Source organism: Mya arenaria, chromosome 4 (assembly GCF_026914265.1).
Source record: "Mya arenaria isolate MELC-2E11 chromosome 4, ASM2691426v1".
Classification (NCBI taxonomy): domain Eukaryota; kingdom Metazoa; phylum Mollusca; class Bivalvia; order Myida; family Myidae; genus Mya; species Mya arenaria.
The window spans coordinates 6,830,424-6,850,732 of record NC_069125.1 but is presented as its reverse complement, the minus strand read 5'-3'; the positions used below and the strand labels follow the sequence as shown (position 1 = coordinate 6,850,732).

The 20,309-nt window shown below is 33.1% G+C and overlaps 2 protein-coding genes across 3 annotated transcripts; one reads left to right on the top strand and one right to left on the bottom strand.

Moving 5' to 3' along the window:
* Positions 1 to 1,806: 1,806 nt before the first annotated feature.
* LOC128232361 (uncharacterized) lies at positions 1,807 to 20,083 on the top strand. Of its 2 annotated transcripts, none has more exons than XM_052945870.1 (6): positions 1,807 to 1,967; positions 11,023 to 11,277; positions 11,896 to 12,043; positions 12,937 to 13,082; positions 13,847 to 14,026; positions 17,324 to 20,083. In XM_052945870.1, the coding sequence occupies exons 2-6, from the start codon at positions 11,085 to 11,087 to the stop codon at positions 17,503 to 17,505; spliced, it is 849 nt and encodes a 282-aa protein (XP_052801830.1). In that variant the 5' UTR covers positions 1,807 to 1,967; positions 11,023 to 11,084; the 3' UTR covers positions 17,506 to 20,083. The 2 variants fall into 2 exon arrangements, with proteins under 2 accessions (XP_052801830.1, XP_052801831.1); XM_052945871.1 differs by having other exon boundaries at positions 1,807 to 2,066.
* On the bottom strand, positions 3,705 to 8,021 carry LOC128229742 (beta-1,3-galactosyltransferase 1-like). Its single transcript, XM_052941557.1, has 2 exons — positions 7,781 to 8,021; positions 3,705 to 5,060 (listed from the first exon to the last, which is right to left on the bottom strand). The coding sequence occupies exons 1-2, from the start codon at positions 7,799 to 7,801 to the stop codon at positions 3,945 to 3,947; spliced, it is 1,137 nt and encodes a 378-aa protein (XP_052797517.1). The 5' UTR covers positions 7,802 to 8,021; the 3' UTR covers positions 3,705 to 3,944.
* Positions 20,084 to 20,309: the final 226 nt, after the last annotated feature.

Here is a 20,309-nt window from a genome sequence, read left to right as displayed (position 1 = left end):
ATCCACAAATACTTCGTCATCACGAACATAACACTTACATCCTTCCAATCTGGTTTCAACAAATGTGATTCTAGCGTGAACCAGTTAAATTTCTTTTACAAATACGTCAGCAAAGCCTTAAATGAAGGGAAAAAGTATTTTATCTCAACAGCGTTCCGATATCTCAAATCAGCACTCATAAACAGCTTGGGGTAAACTCAGTCTCTTCAGATGGCAAATGGCAATCTCATACATCTTCAAGTATCAACAAAGCATGGCAGAGAATTGGTATTCTTAGGATATTAATGTTTGAAATTTCCCGTGCAGCCTTAGATAAAATGTATAACACTTTTATTAAATCTTTACTCGTGAATACCGATGTTTATTCTGGGACAGTTATAGTGATGAATTTAAAAAATACATCGAAGCTGTCCAACACGATCGAGGCGGCTAGAATTGTAACCCGGCAGGTGCAACCAAATTTCTGGTATTGCTCGAGCGACGTATGGCTGACATTAACTGTGATACGCTGGCGAAAAGGATACGCAAACATATCGCCTCATTCTGTTCTTTAAAATGAAAAATGGACTTTTTACAGAGTATTTAAAAAATATTATTCCTCAGCCGAGAGCTCAGCCATGTGCCCTACGAAATCGCTCAGATGTTCCAGTCATCCCTTGTAACACTCAAGCCTATGCTACTTCCATTCTGCCTCTGACTATTCGCCAGATGAATTCACTTCCTGAAGATCAGACATACATGTACCTACTCCCAGCGTTTAGATCACAACTTAACACGAAATCAAAGAAATCCCAACTCATGTATAATGTAGGAAACAGACAACATCAAATTAATCACGCTCGTCTGCGATTAGGATGTAGCTCATTAAATTATAACCTTCTCAGAAGAAATATTATCCCTTCTCCCCTTTGTATTTGTGGTGCCGTTGAAACTGTGTCACATTATTTCACTCAGTGTTCAAGGTATCAATTAATGGGTGACCGTTTTCTTTCAGTAATGATCGCCTTACCATTGATGCCAATTCAAGCTTGTTTCTAAAAGTCAAGCGATTCATTGTAGCATCAAAGCGTTGTGATGCCTATAACAGTCGACCCAGGCGCGTAGCTGACTGTACGCACATACGCTGTTGCGTAATGAAATTTTAATAGGTCGATTTTTTGTCATCCACCCCCCCCCCCCGAATTTGAAATAATACCGAATGAGGGTAAGGGGTGAAGCGCTTAATATGCTGTCCGTCAATGAACAAATTTCGATCTGCGTAATCCCAAATTGGCACTAGCTACGCGCCTGCGACCCCATTAGTGTATCGATCGCTTGCGGTTTTAAAGGTTTATTTTACTATTATTATTCCAAAACATTCAGGTTAAATTAAAAAACAACAACAAAAAAACAGTTATTATAATAATATTTTCATCATACTGTACTAGTCTAAAATAATAGACGTGTTTTACGGGATTATTCCAATCTCTAACTACGTGAAGGATTTGCCATATCAAAAATCTAAAAAAAAAATCCGTCAACGTACAATTATTTGGACTACATACGGTACACATCATACAATGACTTTCTATGCAATTCGTAACTGTACACTGAGCAATACATGGAAAGGAATTAGTATAAGCTATTACATTGCTTGTTTTCCAATCCATTTCATCTCATTATTTCTGTACTGTTATTTTTTAAATATAAATAAATATGTTTAAACTAAATGACATCACAATTTCCAGAAATGGTTAAATAGGAATTGGTACAACGTAAACTGTGTACTGTGCTCTTTGCCGAAAGGTATTGTCTGCTTCCGTCTTGTTTGCTGTCCAGAAACAAGGCCAATATTTGTTATTGAAATCTCTCAAACTTATAACGCCAACATTACTAAATCAGTACAGTAAAGCACATCAAAATTTTACATAAGAAACGCCACAGAAGGCCTGTTTTGTTCAGCATAACCTCTCTGTAAGGAAATCAAGGTGAGGGTTGTTCTACTTTCACTTTGGATTGCATGTACACTGTACTGTATACATGTACACGATGGACATTTACATTGTAAATATAAGTCTTTAATACAGGTAAATTATTCGTTTTGCTGTCTGGTTTTACAATTAACTTTATATTATTATTATTATTTGATTTTGATTTTGTTTATATATATATAATCAGGGACAAACACATACATGTATGAATGACAAGTCCATGATATTATAATGTAAATCTAGTTTAGCCTTGCCTTTCGTCAGCAGTTGTATGCATGATTCATTGATTGTCAGCTTGCACTGGAGTGAAGACAAACGGTAACTTTATTTATTTTGATTTTATTTCTGTTATAAATATGCATTTTTGTCATGGAAATATATAATAGTTATATGTTCCTGTACACTTTCACGATTGGGCATTTGACATTGAAACATTATTACATAATATCACGGACCTATAAACATTGTTTATAGGTCCATGATAATATAAAAGTGATTTAGGTAATATGATGTGTGGTATTATTCATTTTTATCATCCATATCATGTCTTAGTACTATAAATTAATAAGAATATTTTTACCTAATTTATAATTATATACATCCAATCCTAGACTCTGCTTTTCAACATGTGACTGTACATTATATTTCAATATCGGGGCATATGTGCAAACAAATATCCCATATTTTTCCAAATCGTACAACTCAAACTTCCCGATGTCAAACCAATAATACAGACCACAATGGGTGAAAAGGTTCAGAATGAAAATCGAGATGGGCAGATGCTCTCAGGGCTTCTAAAAGTTTGGAACCTCAATCGGTCTGGGCGCGCATCGAACTTACTCATTTACATTTGTAGTGTATTTTAAGAATTTGGCCATAATTTGAAGGTTCTCTGAAGATAATCATTTCAATCACGCAGCGGTCATGAAAATTTATATGTAATGTAGAAAATAACCAAAAACACAATATAAACATAGGTTGTAATAAACCATAATTATGATTGTATAAAACAAATAACACATCTTCTCTTGTCTACAAAGCCCAGATTTTAATGCGTTGGAAATAAATTTTTAATGCGTTGGAAATAAATTGACACATTTAAAACCAATTTCAACCAACTTCTTGACAATTTATGTATTATAAAGAATGGAGATGACCTCTGCATTGTTCACAAGATGTCAGCCAAAATGGATGGTTCAAGTGGCAATAATAGGCCTTTTAAAAAAAATAATAAAAAAAATGGAAAAATATAAAAAAATAAGTAGGAGCTGGTCAGTTACTTTTCCTATTTGAGACGGTTTAACTTAAACTTATTGAGAATCCTGCCACTGATTGTAAACTGTTTATTTGAACAATTGAATTTTGCTGACAACTTCAGTAGAAAAACACGCCAGTAGACAACTATATTTAGACGTTGTTGCAATGATCTACATTGTCCTAAACTGACCTACATTGTCATTTGGCATTTCGTATCCTGAATCCCAGGATGTGACTCAAACATTTTTAGAGGACGGAATTTATTTTCATAGTAACAGATATAAAATTATGCATAAAATTATTTTTTAAATGTATTTTATAGTGTAACTATAAATGAAATTAAAAAAACTTCTACAATTTGTTCATTTGTTTTGCAAAATAAAGATCTTACATTTTGCGATATATATTCTTGTATTTAGATTTTTCTGTTTATAATCGAAGAAAATGAGTTGGTGTTTTTGTACCTTAACCTTGGTGTTGTTGTTGGCATTTCTGTGAAAAAACATTTAACTTAACTATAACTAAAAAAAATGTAAAGATATTAATTATTTATTGGTACACATGTTTACATATACAATACGTATGTACACATGTTTCCAAAAAGGCAAAAAACTCTGGCTTTGGTAATAATTGCATATTTCTAACAAGGCAAAAAACTGGCTTTGGTAATAATTGAGCACTCAGGCCCTTGTTTGACTGAAAAAAAGACTTTAGCCTTCACTTTACAGCAATATGGTGTTTCTTTCTAGTTTCCAGTCTCTTGTTTTTGTAATCAGAAAATGAACAGAATTTAGTAAAATTATTGCAAGCATCCCAGTACTCGTCCTTAAGCGAATCTGTAACCTTGTTAGCTGTAATTCTTCTTTCCTTAACAAACTGACACGGCTGTTGTTGCTTTTGTAGCCAGTATGTAAAACCAAAATTGTTTAAGTGTTTGGCACCTATAGAATTAATGAGTATTCCAGTGATAAATGCGTCTTCAATGGGAATATATGGAAAATATTCTGAGTGTGTAACTAGGTTTTGGATGATATTTCCTGATAAGACATATGAGTTTCCAGCGGCGTAGCTTGGATAATAGTCCAGTGGGTAGCTTTCAAAAGGAACTTTCCACCTTCCTCTTCTTTGAACTGGACTACTGTTGGAATAAATATGTCCGTAGACGGTGCCCTTTCTTTCAGGCGGATTGCTTTTCAAGAACTTCACCAGTAACGGAATATTTACAAAAGCATCCTCATCGATTTTAAGAACAAACTTTGCCTTTTTACAAAACTGCATCATCCACTTTAATGCACTGAGGATTTTTAGAGTCAAGTTAGGATATGATTCTTCAAAATCAGCCTGCACAATATCACCGTACAGATCACTTTCCTTCTTCAGCATTATATCTGTATTTTTTTCTTCAGCTTTTCCCATCATGAAAATGAGTTGTATGTAGCCATCTTTGAAAGAACCAGTCTGTTTTTTTGCATTTGGTCTCCCATGTACTTTTGAATAGGATCCATAGGTGTTTCTAATGCTGTTACGTTCTGACCTATCAGCCGGCATGCTTGGAACTATAATTAGTAGAAACGGAACTTCATTTGCACACACTTGTTCACCTTTGATAGTAAAATTTGTCGTAATAATATTAACTTTGTTCCAGTTAAACTTGTAATATTTATAGGTTGCCAGGTTTTTCTTTAAACTGGAAACAAAGGCTGTGTTCTCTTCTTGTAGAAAAGTTGTGACCAGGAAAAGTATGAGGATACATGGGAAAGAAATAAATGTTAACTTTCTGTTAAAGTTGAACAGTGCCTTTCTTCGGATTGTTTTTTGAATAGCCTGGAATCTCTGAAAAAGAAGTACTAGATGTTTACATTAAGGTTTAATTTTTGTTCTAAAGGCAAAAAAAAATTTGTAATAAATTTATTATATGTGATGTCAAACCTTAATAAATCAGGCCACAAATGAAAATGACAAAACGAAAGATTCACCACGCTGTTGTTTTAAATGTTACATTATTTTTTTCTTGCATACAGGACGTGTGTTTCCGGTCATGTGACTGGAGCTGGAAAAATCCTTCTTACACCCCCATGTAAGATGAGTCACGCACAACAACGTGCCACTTCTTATTTCTTTTATTGTATCGTTTATGAAAAGTATATTATGCAATTTCAATAAAGCGCAATCAAAAATATAAGTATGCAATACTTTTAATTTAAATTGAAAATAAATAATTGTAAAAGCGCAATTTTAGAGGAACTATTTGATGTCAATAGAGATTTAAACTTTCTGCACTTTATGAAGTCAGTACACAACGTCACACGCCCTTTTTGGTGAAACGTACAAAAGTGTGATTTCTACGTCAATATTGACACAAGTTCATAATTTAAGGTACATGTATGCAAGAAAAAATATCAATCATGTTTTTCCAGTCCGGATCGAAAAAATGCAAGCCTCGTTACCGCATTACGCACGTTCCCTCGGATCGGATTTTTCTATCTGTACCAGAAACACTTGATAGATACTTATAATCTTTATTATCTCTTGAATTGAAAGTAACTATTTAACCACTGTCATGTTAAGTTTATAGCATGTTGAAAAAAGCACATATTATTATAAAACATTATTTTCCCCAGTGGCCTGTTTTTTGCAGATCGCACTATTGTTGAAAAGCAAACTGTTAATTACAAATTGCATAAAAAACTATTCACCAAAACTGTTGTATTCGGCTTTCACATAAAAACTACTGCCAATAACATTTTTAAGTACTCAGTATTTATGAAATGTTTAGAGCTTTTTACATTTCTGAAAACTGAAGTAAAAAAATAAATAAAAAAAATACTATATAATTTTATTGTCATGCGTCATGCATAGAACTTAAATATATTGTTTAATTTCTTCATTTCATCAAATTATGAGGTATTTATTACAATGCAGTTTGCAAAAGCAAACATATGTTTGCAAACGAATGCATAATTATTGGATTAATTTAAAACTGAATATTGATGTTTAACAATTAAATGATATTCTTACCATCATAGTTAATGAAATTGTTTTTCAAATCCTACTGCTAAATCAGTGGTCGAAATTAACACAAGCCCGCAAGCCCTGCACTGGTAAAATGTCTTTTGGGCTTGCTCAAATTCTGAATTTTATATAGCATGGCTTGTTCAAAAGTTTGATGCCAAGCAATAGTATAAGAATTCGGGCTTGTTCATCTGAAAGTCTAATTTCAATGACTGCTAAATAAGTAATTATTAAGTAACATTGATAAATCTATTACATTATACAATTCAAATAGAAATTTAAGCTAATAATATTCTAGTATAAATTCATGTGAAAGTCAGTTTCATTCAAATTATTGACATTTGAAGGTAATTGGAAATCTATCAATGCCAGTTCATTAATGTTTAATGAAACTGACCACAAGAATTATGTGAGGCCATTGTTATTTTGATAGTTTGGGTAATAGATACATTCAATATTAATTCTAACTTAAGGCCAACAATAATTAAATGCTAGATTTTCATCCATTTTTTTTTAAAGTATGTGACACTCTTATTCAAAATCGATACATACACATCTATAACAAACATTAATTTTGAGTGATAAACCTTCAACTACTTACAAAATAATGCATTTATGGAAAATATTAATTACTTATGACAAGCTTATAACCGTGAATTTAATAGCTGAAAATGCAAAAAAAAATACCCAGTAAATGATTGGTAAATGCTGAAAGATTTTCTGTGATCAACATATACTATTGTCTCATAAGGTAGAAAATCCGTGTTTTCTGCATATTTCTTTCAAATTAAACACAGTAGCCTTTATAAGAACCATTGTTTTCGACATTTTTTTTCTTTTTTGGTAAATTAAAACAATTGTATTAAATATGTAGATCCCATTTGGGAGTAATAATGCATCTTTACTGGGGCGGGTTATAACATCTTATTATTTTTTTAAGATTGACCGTGTTTCACTGTAGAATATGTGGTCTGATGATGCTCTTTCTTATATATTGCATAAGGGACCAGAAACATGTGTTTCCAGACGAACCACAAACACCATGCATCGTAACAATTCTTCGTTTTTACATGTGAATGTTTACATCAACACCGTTCCAAGGATAGAACCGGTCTCAGATACCCAAATACAGACCCCAGTTCAACCTTTTTATTGGAGTAAATAGAATACAAGTGGCAGTGAAAAAAGAGGGGGCAGCAGGCAGTGATGAAAATCTAGCAATTAATTTATAGTCGCCTAAACTTAACTGTATTATTAAAATAAAAAAAAGGGTCTAAAGGTTTTACAATGTTACAAATATTGTCCAATAGTTGATTAGAATTGGCTTTTATATCGCTTCTTAAGATATGAATTACATGTAGAAATATACCTTAAGCAAATGCATATTTGAAGGTTTCTCCCATTTTGTAAGTCAAATATAATTGATAATACTAACAATCCGGTGATTATCTGAAGTGGTCTTATTTATAGATAGGAATTGATATGACTTTGTAAAAAAAATTCATCATTGCAGCTACATTATTTAATAACAAAACACTTACCTTTAACATTTTAGAAATCATCACTTGAAATTTTAAGACAATTACAATTTATTTTGTGTATTCAAATATATTATTTACTTACATGAAAGTGTAATTTTGTAACATTAAAGCTAAGTATTCTTATGTTCCATTGTAATAAATAGACTGATAAGAACATATGGTAAATATCTGGGACTTCAGATAAATTAACTCTTATATTACATAATCCGTGTATAAGTCTTCCAAGACTTTTGACCAATTAAAGGGACTAGACACCAGATGGTTCCAAAATCAGTAAATACGGTATTTCCTTAAAACAAGCCTAGAATTGTTAGAGCTAGTGTAAGGCCGGTATAAACTTTACATGATGGAAATAATATTCTGTCACTGTTGCTGTCTCCGTTTAAAAATAGCACATACTGGTATTAGTTTCCCAGTTTAAAGTGTGTATATTTAGCATGTGATTAATATAGCATATATATAATTATGCATAATTGCCTAATCAAATCTGCCTTTTTCAATAATCTTATCTTATCATTGAGGTAAACTAAAGACTGGTTCCATTTGTTTCTTAACGTGAAATATTTGTCTATCCAAAACAAGAGGGTTTTTACAGTTAGGTATTGATTGGTCAGTCTTGTACGAGGATTACATGATATAGAGGTATTGATTGGTCAGTCTTGTACGAGGATTACATGATATAGAGGTATTGATTGGTCAGTCTTGTACGAGGATTACATGATATAGAGGTATTGATTGGTCAGTCTTGTACGAGGATTACATGATATAGAGGTATTGATTGGTCAGTCTTGTACGAGGATTACATGTTATAGAGGTATTGATTGGTCAGTCTTGTACGAGGATTACATGATATAGAGGTATTGATTGGTCAGTCTTGTACGAGGATTACATGATATAGAGGTATTGATTGGTCAGTCTTGTACGATGATTACATGATATAGAGGTATTGATTGGTCAGTCTTGTACGAGGATTACATGATATAGAGGTATTGATTGGTCAGTCTTGTACGAGGATTACATGATATAGAGGAATTGATTGGTCAGTCTTGTACGAGGATTACATGATATAGAGGTATTGATTGGTCAGTCTTGTACGAGGATTACATGATATAGAGGTATTGATTGGTCAGTCTTGTACGAGGATTACATGATATAGAGGTATTGATTGGTCAGTCTTGTACGAGGATTACATGATATAGAGGTATTGATTGGTCAGTCTTGTACGAGGATTACATGATATAGAGGTATTGATTGGTCAGTCTTGTACGAGGATTACATGATATAGAGGTATTGATTGGTCAGTCTTGTACGAGGATTACATGATATAGAGGTATTGATTGGTCAGTCTTGTACGAGGATTACATGATATAGGTGCAGATAATATGTGGTCATTCTACCAGTCGACTTCATGCTGTATACATCATTAATTTATTATCTATATTGTACAATGTGTATTCGATAAAATTGATATGAGAATGCAGCTCAGTATTCATACTTTGTGAGCTATTACACTTGGCATATGAGCACAGCTAGGCCGCCTCGGGTTTATTTCCGAGGCTGGTCGGTTGCACAGTACAGGACTTTTTTATCAAGTGCTTGCTTCAGTGCTATAGATAGTGAACATGTTTTACACACGGTATCTTGACATGTGTTTCTTTGTTCGTATCATGACATGTGTTTCTTTGTTCGTATCATGACATGTGTTTCTTTGTTCGTATCATGACATGTGTTTATTTGTTTGTATCATGACATGTGTTTCTTTGTTCGTATCATGACATGTGTTTCTTTGTTCGTATCATGACATGTATTTCTTTGTTCATATCATGCCATGTATTACTTTGCCGACTGCACTTCATCACTTAATAAACTGCTCATCTGGTATTGCTTATAATTAATGTTTTGTTTTGTTTTTAAATAAAAAGACTATGTCATTAAAGCATTATGAAAAACATGTATTGCAATAATTATTATAAACTCTCACTTATCATTGTATATGTTCATAATTTTTTCTCCTTATTTCGTCAAATTTGTATCACTTTGATACAGTTTAATGTTGAAACTGTGTTAAAACCAGTATTTTGATAAAATGTATCTAGTAATTAAATACATGAGTGCTTGCAGATATTGTCAACCGTGCACTATCACTTAATGTATTTGAAGATCAGTCACACGGGTGCTGAAAATGTAACTTAAACATCCATATACCCGGATCTATCTACCCACACCATGGTTAACATTACAATAACTATTTGTCAAAATTGAGTAGAAGGGTAGAAATTTGTCTGGCAAGATGGTTTAAAACAAATTTATATGAAAATTTTGTTGTTGGAGTTTATGTGATAAAGTTTCATTGCAAATTGGTGATTGTAAATAATTAATTATCTGTGTTCACATACTGTTTTAAAAGTTTTTTAATTCAATTTCCTAGTTCTTTGGGTTTTGTAAGCTGCACTATCACAGATATACCATTTTTACAACTTTTTTATTTGTTGTCTTTAAAGGAGCAAATTTTTGCGTAAATATCAGCAAACCAATGATAAAACACTGCTGACAAAAGATCAGATCGCAAATTTTCATATTTCTGTTTCGAAAATGAATGTTTTATGGCTTAAACAGTTACTTATGGTTTAAGAATAATGCATAAACATCCATTTTTGAGCTTAAATATAAAAATCTGCATTCTAATTTTTTGTCAGCAGTCTTATATGACTGGTTTCCATGGATTTTCGCATAAAGTTTTTTTAAGGGGTAGGGGGTGCCTTTTTTTTTTTTTTTTCTTATTTGACACGAACACGATCGTAACAAATTCTCCTTTTTTACATGTGAATGTTATACATCGACACTAAAGGTATTAATTGCCGTTCCCGGACAGTGCAGAACAAATACGTAAACACAGACCCTAGTTTAACAATTCTATTTGTATCAATAAAGTTTATGGGGCGGCAAAAAAGAGGGCTGGGCGGTGATGAAAATCTAGCAATTAATTTATAGTTGCCTAAAAGTTATCTTGCTGATAGATAGAAAAAGGGAACAACAGTTACTACTTTACTCAATGCATTTTTTTATTGTTTTATTTCTATATTAACAACATTTTTTCATGTTTTTTTTCTGATAGTTATTACAGATAAATCAACCAACTTCAATCGGGACTGCTAATACTCCCAGTTTTCGCTTCTTTGATTCCTACCACAGTGACAAAGGGTATTGAAGGAGCTTGACTAAATATTGTTTTTCTATTTCAGATAACTAAAACAACAAAATAGAATAACTTATCTGTCTCATCTTTCAACACGAACCTTCCAAAATGACTGAGGCTCGTGAAAACTTGCGCGCAATCACGTATCTGAGTCCGAGCCTTCCGGTTGAGTTGTTTGAGACCATTCTAGAATACCTGGAGGAGGTGACAGGGAGGGATGGGTACCTGACGTATGAGTCACGCTGGTCAGGGCCTCCCAAAGACAGGGTTGACCCGTTCACCAGCAACCTCGCTGATATTGGTGGGTAACACATGGTTTATGCTAGATAAACTGACTTCTTCTCTCTATAACAGCTAACTAATGTACATTATACTTCTAGAATAATCAAGTTCACTTTTTGCTCAATTTCTATTTTTAGCTGCCTAGATTTTTCGAAAAGAAAAGTATAGGAATTGTCATTTCCTTAATGATGGCATTGATGTGCAAAAACCTTAAAGTTTGCCATAATTCAAAACATTTACTTGAAACTTAGTACATATGTTCCTGGTGACAGTAGACACATGTATAACAAGTTTCAAAATTCTTACTTTGATAAATAATTGTTTATCATTTTATGTACCTTAAGCATCTTTGAAGAATCGGGCAACATTTCTAGCCTTGGCCATTATTTTCAAGATTATTCTAAAGAAACTCGATACATGTCACCAGTGATAATAAGCACAAATGTTTTAAGGCTGATAACTCTGATATTACCAGTAATACTTTGTGAGTATAATGCCCCCTGATCATCCATACAGTATTAAAAGTTTTAAACATAAACCACCACCAATGTTCATTCAGTAATAAGTTGTTTGTTTTCAATTGCATTCAGTACATTATCATTATATACCAAATTGCTATGAATTTGTAAATTCCCAGGATTCATGTCGAGCACTGACTTCCTGCGTATGGCCAAAGATGGGAACAAGAGTGTAGTGTTGTGTGGTGCAGGAGCGGTGTTTAACCACAAGAAAAACACAGGCCGGCCTGTCTACTACTCCGATGTTATTATCAATGCCAGAAACAAGTAAGATTTATAGGTGTATATTTGATATTTCTCAGGAAGTGCTAGTGTGTGTAATTAATTTGCAACTCCCATCTACGGCATAAACACATAACATGTAGGAATCAATCTTTAAAACTGCTGCACTGTGAGTCAACAGTTCACATAATTGTCTATAAATTTTGGAATAAAATACAAAGTGATCCCTACATTTTGAGATTTTTCCTACATTTTGAGTTGATTCCTACATTTTGAGATTTTCCCTACATTTTGAGTTGATTCCTACATTTTGAGATTTTCCCTACATTTTGAGTCGATTCCTACATTTTGAGATTTTCCCTACATTTTGAGTTGATTCCTACATTTTGAGATTTTCCCTACATTTTGAGTTGATTCCTACATTTTGAGATTTTCCCTACATTTTGAGTCGATTCCTACATGCTATGATGATCCCTACATTTCAACAACATCGATACAAACAAGTCAATAAATATTCTTGCAACAACGCGATATTTTTCTGAACCAATGACAGTTGTTACTGTTGTCCATTAATGTAGTTGGTCGCCAATGTTAATTTTGATTGAAAGTGCTTAGTTTGCTTCTTTTCTTCACAATTTCTATTGTAACTTTCCTGGAAAGAAAAAAAATGAACAGAAAATACTGTTTATGCATGAGCCAGATTAGAAGTGTGTGGTCATTTTGATGGTTAAAACAATTAAAACTTAGTTGATATGGAATATATTTATATATCAGTATTAAAAAGGCCGACAACAAAACTAAGTTAAAATTTCTTCCTTTTAATACTTTTTTATTTATTTTTTTTATTTTCATTTCCACATCTGTGAATGTGTAGCTTGAAATAAAAACATTGAAAAATAGTGATTATCAGTGGATTTGATATTGAATCTGTCAACCAGGTCGAAGTACAAGGAACTGCACGATCTTCGTGGCCACATTCTCGGGTTTACAGACAAGAGCTCGCTGTCGTCTTGTGTGTCTGTCCTCGACTATCTCAAGAAACAGGGCGCTGATGCATCCTTCTTCAGCGACACTTACTTGTCTGGTAAATGTTTTGAAATGTTCTCATATGAATAATTTACCGAATCCAGGAGTAATATGCAACCTAATACAGAATTGTGTACTTATTTCAATGTAACAGTACAGTTCATGTTTCAAACTACCGGTAGACATTGATACCTAATAACTTGATTAAAAGTCAAGATTTCCTATATCTGAACTTGACCATATTAAAACACATACATTCAAAATACTTTCATGAAACTTAGCACACACTGATAAATACGCATACACATAGGCACACTGAAAATATAGGCACCAATATCTGAAATGTGAAAAAAGCTTGCCTTACAGAGATTTTTGACATTTACTGAAAAATTTCAAACATAAGAAGTCTTTCACAAGTTGAGGCTTTCATGAATACTTGATGAATTAATCAGTTCTGTTTTTGTCAGTTACAGTGGTGGAAATAAGCAGAAGCCTTAAAACCCTGTGTTGGTAATATAAGTATCTATCATGTGTTTCCGGTGCGGATCGAAAAATCTGACCCGAAGGCACGCGCGTAAGCTGGGAACGAGGCTTGCCGAGTTGCCGGCCACGCAGCGTGCCTGAGGGTCGGATTTTTCGATCCAGACCGGAAACACATGATTGTTAATTTTTCTTGCATATCTAAAATTTGGGGGTGTAAGCACTGGTCACATGACCGGAAACACACGTCCGATATGCAAGAAAACACTTTCCAGGCTTGCTCAAATTCTAATTTTTTCAATGACATCGTGTGTTTAGATCATTTATACCACATATTTGCAGGATCTCATATAGGATTGATCAAGAGTGTGCTGGATGGTCGTGTGGATGTAGCAGCCGTCGACTCTAACGCTCTCCATGGATTTCTTACTCAACACCCAAACCACGTGGACGATGTTCATGTCATAAACTCCTTCGGACCTCTACCAACATATCCTATTGTATTAAGCGCCAAAATGTCTGGTATGCTTATATCTTTATTTCAAAGCTTTGAATTGTACCGTACTTCAAGTTCAATATTTCAAGTCTCTGAAATGTGTGCAGAATTCAATATTTCATGGTTTTAAATCATATTTAGAATTCATTATTTCATGGTTTGAAATTGTATTTAAGATTCAATATTTCTTGGTTTGAAATTGTATTTAGGATTTAATATTCATCGTTTGAAATTGATTTAGGATTCAGTATTCAATCATCATGTTTGAAATTGTATTAAGGAATAGATATATTTCATGGTTTGAACTTGTAATTAGGATTGCCATTTTTCTATTGCCAATAAGCAATTGGTGATGTGTGTAAGTGTTTTGCATCTGATTATAAATTCAATTCAAAAGGTAAAGCAAAATAGTTCTGATGTTGGAATTCAGAGTTATCTCCCTTTGACTTAAGCGTCCGCGTCCCATTTTCGCTTGTCCGGGGTATATCTCCTAAACTATTAGTGGTATCAACTTGAAACTTCATATGTAGATAGATCTAATTGAGGGCAAGTGCAGTGCACAAGAACTGTTACTCTTGCTTCCATATTTTTAGAGTTTTGCCCTTTGTTATTTTTCATGCTTAAAGTTTTGTCCGGGGCATATCTTGTAGAATATAAGAGTTATCAACTTGAAACTTCATATGTAGATAGATCTCATGGAGGGCAAGTGCAGTGCACAATAACAGTAACTCTTGCTTTCATAGTTTTAAAATTATTGCCCTTTGTTAATTTTCATGCATAAAGTTTTGCATAAAGTTTTGTCCGGGGCATATCTTGAAGAATATAAGAGGTTGTACGGGGCATATCTTGAAGAATATAAGAGGTATCAACTTGAAACTTCATAGCTAGACAGATCTCATTGAGGGCAAGTGCAGTGCACAATAACAGTAACTCTTGCTTTCTTAGTTTTAAAGTTATTGCCCTTTGTTAATTTTCATGCTTAAAGTTTTGTCCGGGGCATATCTTGAAGAATATAAGAGGTATCAACTTGAAACTTCATAGCTTGATATATCTCATTGAGGGCAAGTGCAGTGCACAATAACAGAAACTCTTGCTTTCTTAGTTTTAAAGTTATTGCCCTTTGTTAATTTTCATGCTTAAAGTTTTGTCCGTGGCATATCTTGAAGAATATAAGAGGTATCAACTTGAAACTTCATAGCTAGATAGATCTCATTGAGGGCAAGTGCAGTGCACAAGAACTGTTACTCTTGCTGCCATATTTTTAGAGTTAAGTTATTGCCCTTTGTTAATTTTCTTGCTTAGGTTTTGTCCGTGGCATATCTCGTAAACTATAGGAGGTTTCAACCTGTAACTTATTCCGTAGGTATATCTGATTGAGGGTTCAAATGCCACCTACACTTGAAAGTTAAATGGCAACATCATTATCTATAAATGAATAAAATGCCAATCTAACAGCTATAATGTCGACAGTAAATAATTCGTCAGGCGACACATCCGACTCGCGGGGTTCTAGTTCATTTTTAGCTCTACTGGCCAAAGGCCAGAAAAGCTTATGCGATGGTAATGTGTACGTAGTATGTGCATCCGTGCGTCCGTGCGTCTGTAAACAATTGCTTGTGAACACGATACAGTCTTCAGTTTTGATTTTATCTCGATGAAACTTGTACAGTATCTAGATATCCATTAGAGCTCGGTTCCTTTCGAAAACCAGCCTGATAGTATAAAAAAATGCTATTGTGTAAACAATTGGTTGTGAACACGATACAGTCTTCAGTTTTGATTATATCTCGATGAAACTTGTACAGTATCTAGATATCCATTAGAGCTTGGTTCCTTTCGAAAACCAGCAAGATCCGCCCATGAATGCCTAGATTATGGGCCATGAAAGTTTTAAAGAAATGCTTTCTATTTTTAGCCAGGTCTGCATGAGCGAATTCTATTTTTAGCCAAGTTTACATGTATATGTTAATTCAAGTCTAGAGTTAAGGGAGACAATTTGCAAGTCTAGGATTTTGAGAGACAATTTGCTTTTTGCTTCTGCAGTTGATTTTGTGAATTACTCTGCCTTGTTCTTGTTGAAAGCCCAAAGGCCATTTTTTAGCTTTAAGTTCTGTAGTTTGCGCATTCATCTTAACAAAATTGATTGTGAATGTTTAAGTTATGCACCTGGTGTCATTACTGGCCACACCCAGGGTTCACAGGTTTGGTAAACATAAATCTGGAAAGGTTTGAAAATCTTTTTGTGTGTTCGTGCATCCATCTCAGCACAATTGATTGTGAATGTTTGTTCAAATTGATCAATGTTGTCCTAGGATGCCCTTGACTTTGACCTTTTGACCAACTTTTTTTAACTTTTAAAACTACAGAAAATTTTACTACGAGTACAGTTTTTAAAGCATTTTTTTTTGTCAAGATGACTTTTACTTGGCACATATTAAAATAGTTCATGCAACTAATCTGCTTACAATACTTTCTGGGCTCAGATGTTGAACGTGCTACGTTTTCAGGTAACCCAAACACAAAACATAAACTATATGTCTGTTGCCTTTTACCCATACATACATGCTCTGGATTGATATGACCACAAAAGCCATGCCAGTAGAGCATAGGCCCTTTTGGGCCTCTTGTTCAATGGTTATTTTAATATGTTAAGCTATTCGATGTATAATTATGTCAGTTTTGAATGCCAGTGATGACCACATAATGACATATTATTAATATTTAGCTACCATGTTAATGGGTGTTATGTGTAGTGTGCAATTGGCCGGCTTCCATCCAAATCTCAGTTGAAATAAACATCAGAATAAACTGCAATAACTTTTTCTTAATATATTTAACATTTTATAAATCAGGAAGCACTTCCATTTCGAGTGATACCAACATTTTATGGCATTTATCATATTCTCCATTATGGCACAATAAAATGACAAGCATTTTTAACTCTTTACCTTAAATGCATCCTTTAGAAATAAACTTAAATGCACAAGTAAAACGACGGCGTCAGGTCAAAATGTCGATGCTGCATTTTTTCCGGTTTCGGAATTTTTACGTCATTTGAATTATAAAGGTGATAAATAGTCCAATGAGATAATGGTGTTGTATCATGTGATCAAAATGTCGAACAATGATTGGACAACTCACAGAGAAACAGAATTGCTGAATCTTTCAAAATTGTAACTTTGGCATTTTGTAAACAAACCATGTGTGATGAAATTGCCAAGAAAATTTTAAAAAACGCTGCTACTGAAAACTTGAGTTTTTGTAGCTTCTGTGTTTTGAAGTGAGGCCAATAATAACGATTTCTTATGCAAATTTTCTTCCAGAGGATCTTCAAGCTAAGATCACAAAGGCGCTGTTGGATGTTTCAAAGAACACAACATGGAGCAGACGTCTTGCACAGTACAACGTCACTGGCTTCGTACAGACAGACAGTTCACTTTACGATTTAGAGACCGACCTTGTTACAGGAATCGGCAAACTAACCATGTCTTCAACTTATTATTGATTGTGTAGTTATGTTATTGCCATGAAATTTTTAAGCAACACCAAGTACACATGTAGCTTGAATTTGCTTATGATCTGAAAATAAAGACAATCGATATTTTATTAATCTCTCAGCTTATCTAGGTAATTTTCTATTTTATTGAACATCTAGTTCTATAGAATTTTCTACTAATGTGTTATTTTTCTTAGTTACTGACAGATAGCACACCACTTGAATGAAGAAAAGTTAAAGGAATTATTTTACTATTATTTTTGTATCCTTATTGTTACGGGATAAATTTGGTTGTGAAATGTCATCCGTTACCTATCAGAACTATTGATTTCTTTAACAAAATAAGGTAGTAAAAACATACAAAATGGGCATTATACAGTTTGTTTTATACTCCTAAAAGAAGGCATTTAGTTTTCTGTCGTTTTGTCCGTCAGTTATTGTATCAAGTCGCAGCTGCAACTTTTATTCGATTTACTATCCCTTTTCACACAAATTTACAGCAGCATATTTGGAAGGTATTTCACACATAGGATTTGTGCTTTGCCTTCAAAATCAAGGTCTGTCTTTGGTCAGTTGGCCATTACTCTGACAAGGAAACTTTGGGGGCATTCGTTACTTTCCTATGATAGCTCTTGTTAATATAAATCATTAAACATTCCTTTATAATTGTTAAATTTACCTCATTTGTCTGTCTTTTGAAGACTTCCTTGTTCCCCTATTCCACCCTGCTAAAGCTTTAAATGGAGTTATATCATTGTCAGCCTTGATCAACTGTGAACGGGAGAAAAGTGTTTGGACGAACATTCATTGCTCTAGATTTCTTTTCCATTGTGTGTTTTTCTTTGTAGACCTTATTTTGAATTTTAAACAAAAGTTGTACAAGGCGTAAAAAAATGTTTGTTTCTGGTTTCCTGACTAAACCTTTTTTTTTTTTACCCGGCCCAAGAATAATTTTTTTCATTCGTTTGATATTTTTCTTTTAAAATCTAAAAATTAAGTGTTTTTGCTTTCAACAATACCAGTGATACTAATACTTATTGTATAGATGTTTTTAAGCAGCTAGTTATTGGTAACTGACAAATCTCGAGAAACAATTTTGCCTAATCAAAAAAAAAAGAAAAAACGACCCCTATCTTTTTTAGCATGAACTGGAAACAAACATATTATTTATTTACGCCTTGGTAATTGGGCATATTTCCTTACCTCAGTAAGCTTGTCATGTATGTTATAAGAATATTTTAAGTAATCAAAATAGGCATGGTTTGACACTCTGTATGGGGACTCCAAGGTTTTTGAGTAACGGGTATTTAAGGGCTTCTCGGCCATAGACGCCACTGACAATATAGGGTTATTAAAGAATTATGTAATTGTAACATACACATTCATTGAAAGAAAAGTTGTCTCCCCTGCATCATGCATATTCATTTGATTTTGTCAGTCAATTGTCACACTAATTTAAGAAATATAACAGAATTAAGTACCGTGCTTGCCGATCATGCAGTAGTGCCTAACATTTGTTAGATGGGTTTTTGGTGCATGTTATTGATGTAGTGTTTGTTGTTGTCTGTTTTTGATGTGCCGAGTAAGTCATATATATATGTTATGTTTATACACAAGGTAAATTTTCTCAGTTGGGTCAGAACGCACCGATTTATTTTCGATCAGCAAGAAGAATATTATCATTTTTTTATATTCCATCACTTTCGTGATCCTTAATAAGAGTTATAATGAAAAACTCGGAATTTACTTCATTTGCGTCTATTATCAATAATAACAACAACTGGCGCAAGATATATATCACTTTATAAATAAAGTATTCGAAAAATATATTTAAAAATGAATACATAATGACAGGCAAACATATAGACAATCATACAATAAATATAGGCAAACTTTGAATTTATTTATATATTAACAATGTTATTGAATTTGCCACTAATATGTATGATGTTTTTATCAGATAAAGGTTGAACACCGAAAAGTTAAGATATAGAAGTTTAAAAAAAAAAAATACCCTGTGTTTGTGTGATTTTCATATATTTAAAGTTGTGTATTAATTAAACGGAAGTTATCATGTATGTCGGTGCATGCTATTTTTATAATTATATATATTATGAATTTGATACACATACATTATACAGTTGTTAACCATTAAACTTATTTACTGAACTTCTGCAAGAAATGTACTTTCTCGATAATTGGGCCAGTATTTGTTAGGGCAACAATGATAATAAACAATGTATTTTAATAGAAATATATCCCTTTTTTCTGCATAAAACTTATTACAACATTTTGCGTAAATAACTAAACTATATGGTATAATTTGAATATTTGTGGAAAAATGCCAAATCAGTTTTGTCGACTTGTTTATTACAGAGATAATTATTGGAATTTTTGTGGATTTGTTTATCAAAGAGATATTATTAGAAGTTTTGTTAAGTTGCAAAAAGCATATCTTTGTTATTTTTGAGGTGTAATCAATTAATTGAATGTACCGGGTAGGTGTGAAATGTGGCTATTAACTATTGTTATCCAAATATATTGATCAAATAAATTTTAACTTAAAACTGTCTTTGTCTATCATATGTACACATGTGTAGATTTATTAATATAATCATGTTGTAGCTGTGCTGTTGCTGATAGTCCAGCAACATTTTACGAAAGTTATTTAGTCAAAACCTCTCTAGTAAAGAATTATAGATATTATTATTTAATGAATGTACCAGTATGTTTCCTGAGTGCCCAAAAAATTCTCGGAACAACTGTATATCCCTCTTACAGGGTTGTGAAGACAGACTGAAATTCATAATCCT

What these genes read in the sequence shown, in the direction of transcription:
- LOC128232361 (XM_052945870.1), top strand. Translation starts at nt 11,085, where the DNA reads ATGACTGAGGCTCGTGAAAACTTGCGCGCAATCACGTATCTGAGTCCG. An exon ending in CAGCGACACTTACTTGTCTG is followed by an intron (nt 13,083 to 13,846) that starts GTAAATGTTTTG and finishes ACATATTTGCAG; the next exon opens with GATCTCATATAGGATTGATC. An exon ending in ATTAAGCGCCAAAATGTCTG is followed by an intron (nt 14,027 to 17,323) that starts GTATGCTTATAT and finishes ATTTTCTTCCAG; the next exon opens with AGGATCTTCAAGCTAAGATC.
- LOC128229742 (XM_052941557.1), bottom strand. Translation starts at nt 7,801, where the DNA reads ATGATTTCTAAAATGTTAAAG. An exon ending in TGATTTCTAAAATGTTAAAG is followed by an intron (nt 5,061 to 7,780) that starts GTAAGTGTTTTG and finishes CTTCTTTTTCAG; the next exon opens with AGATTCCAGGCTATTCAAAA.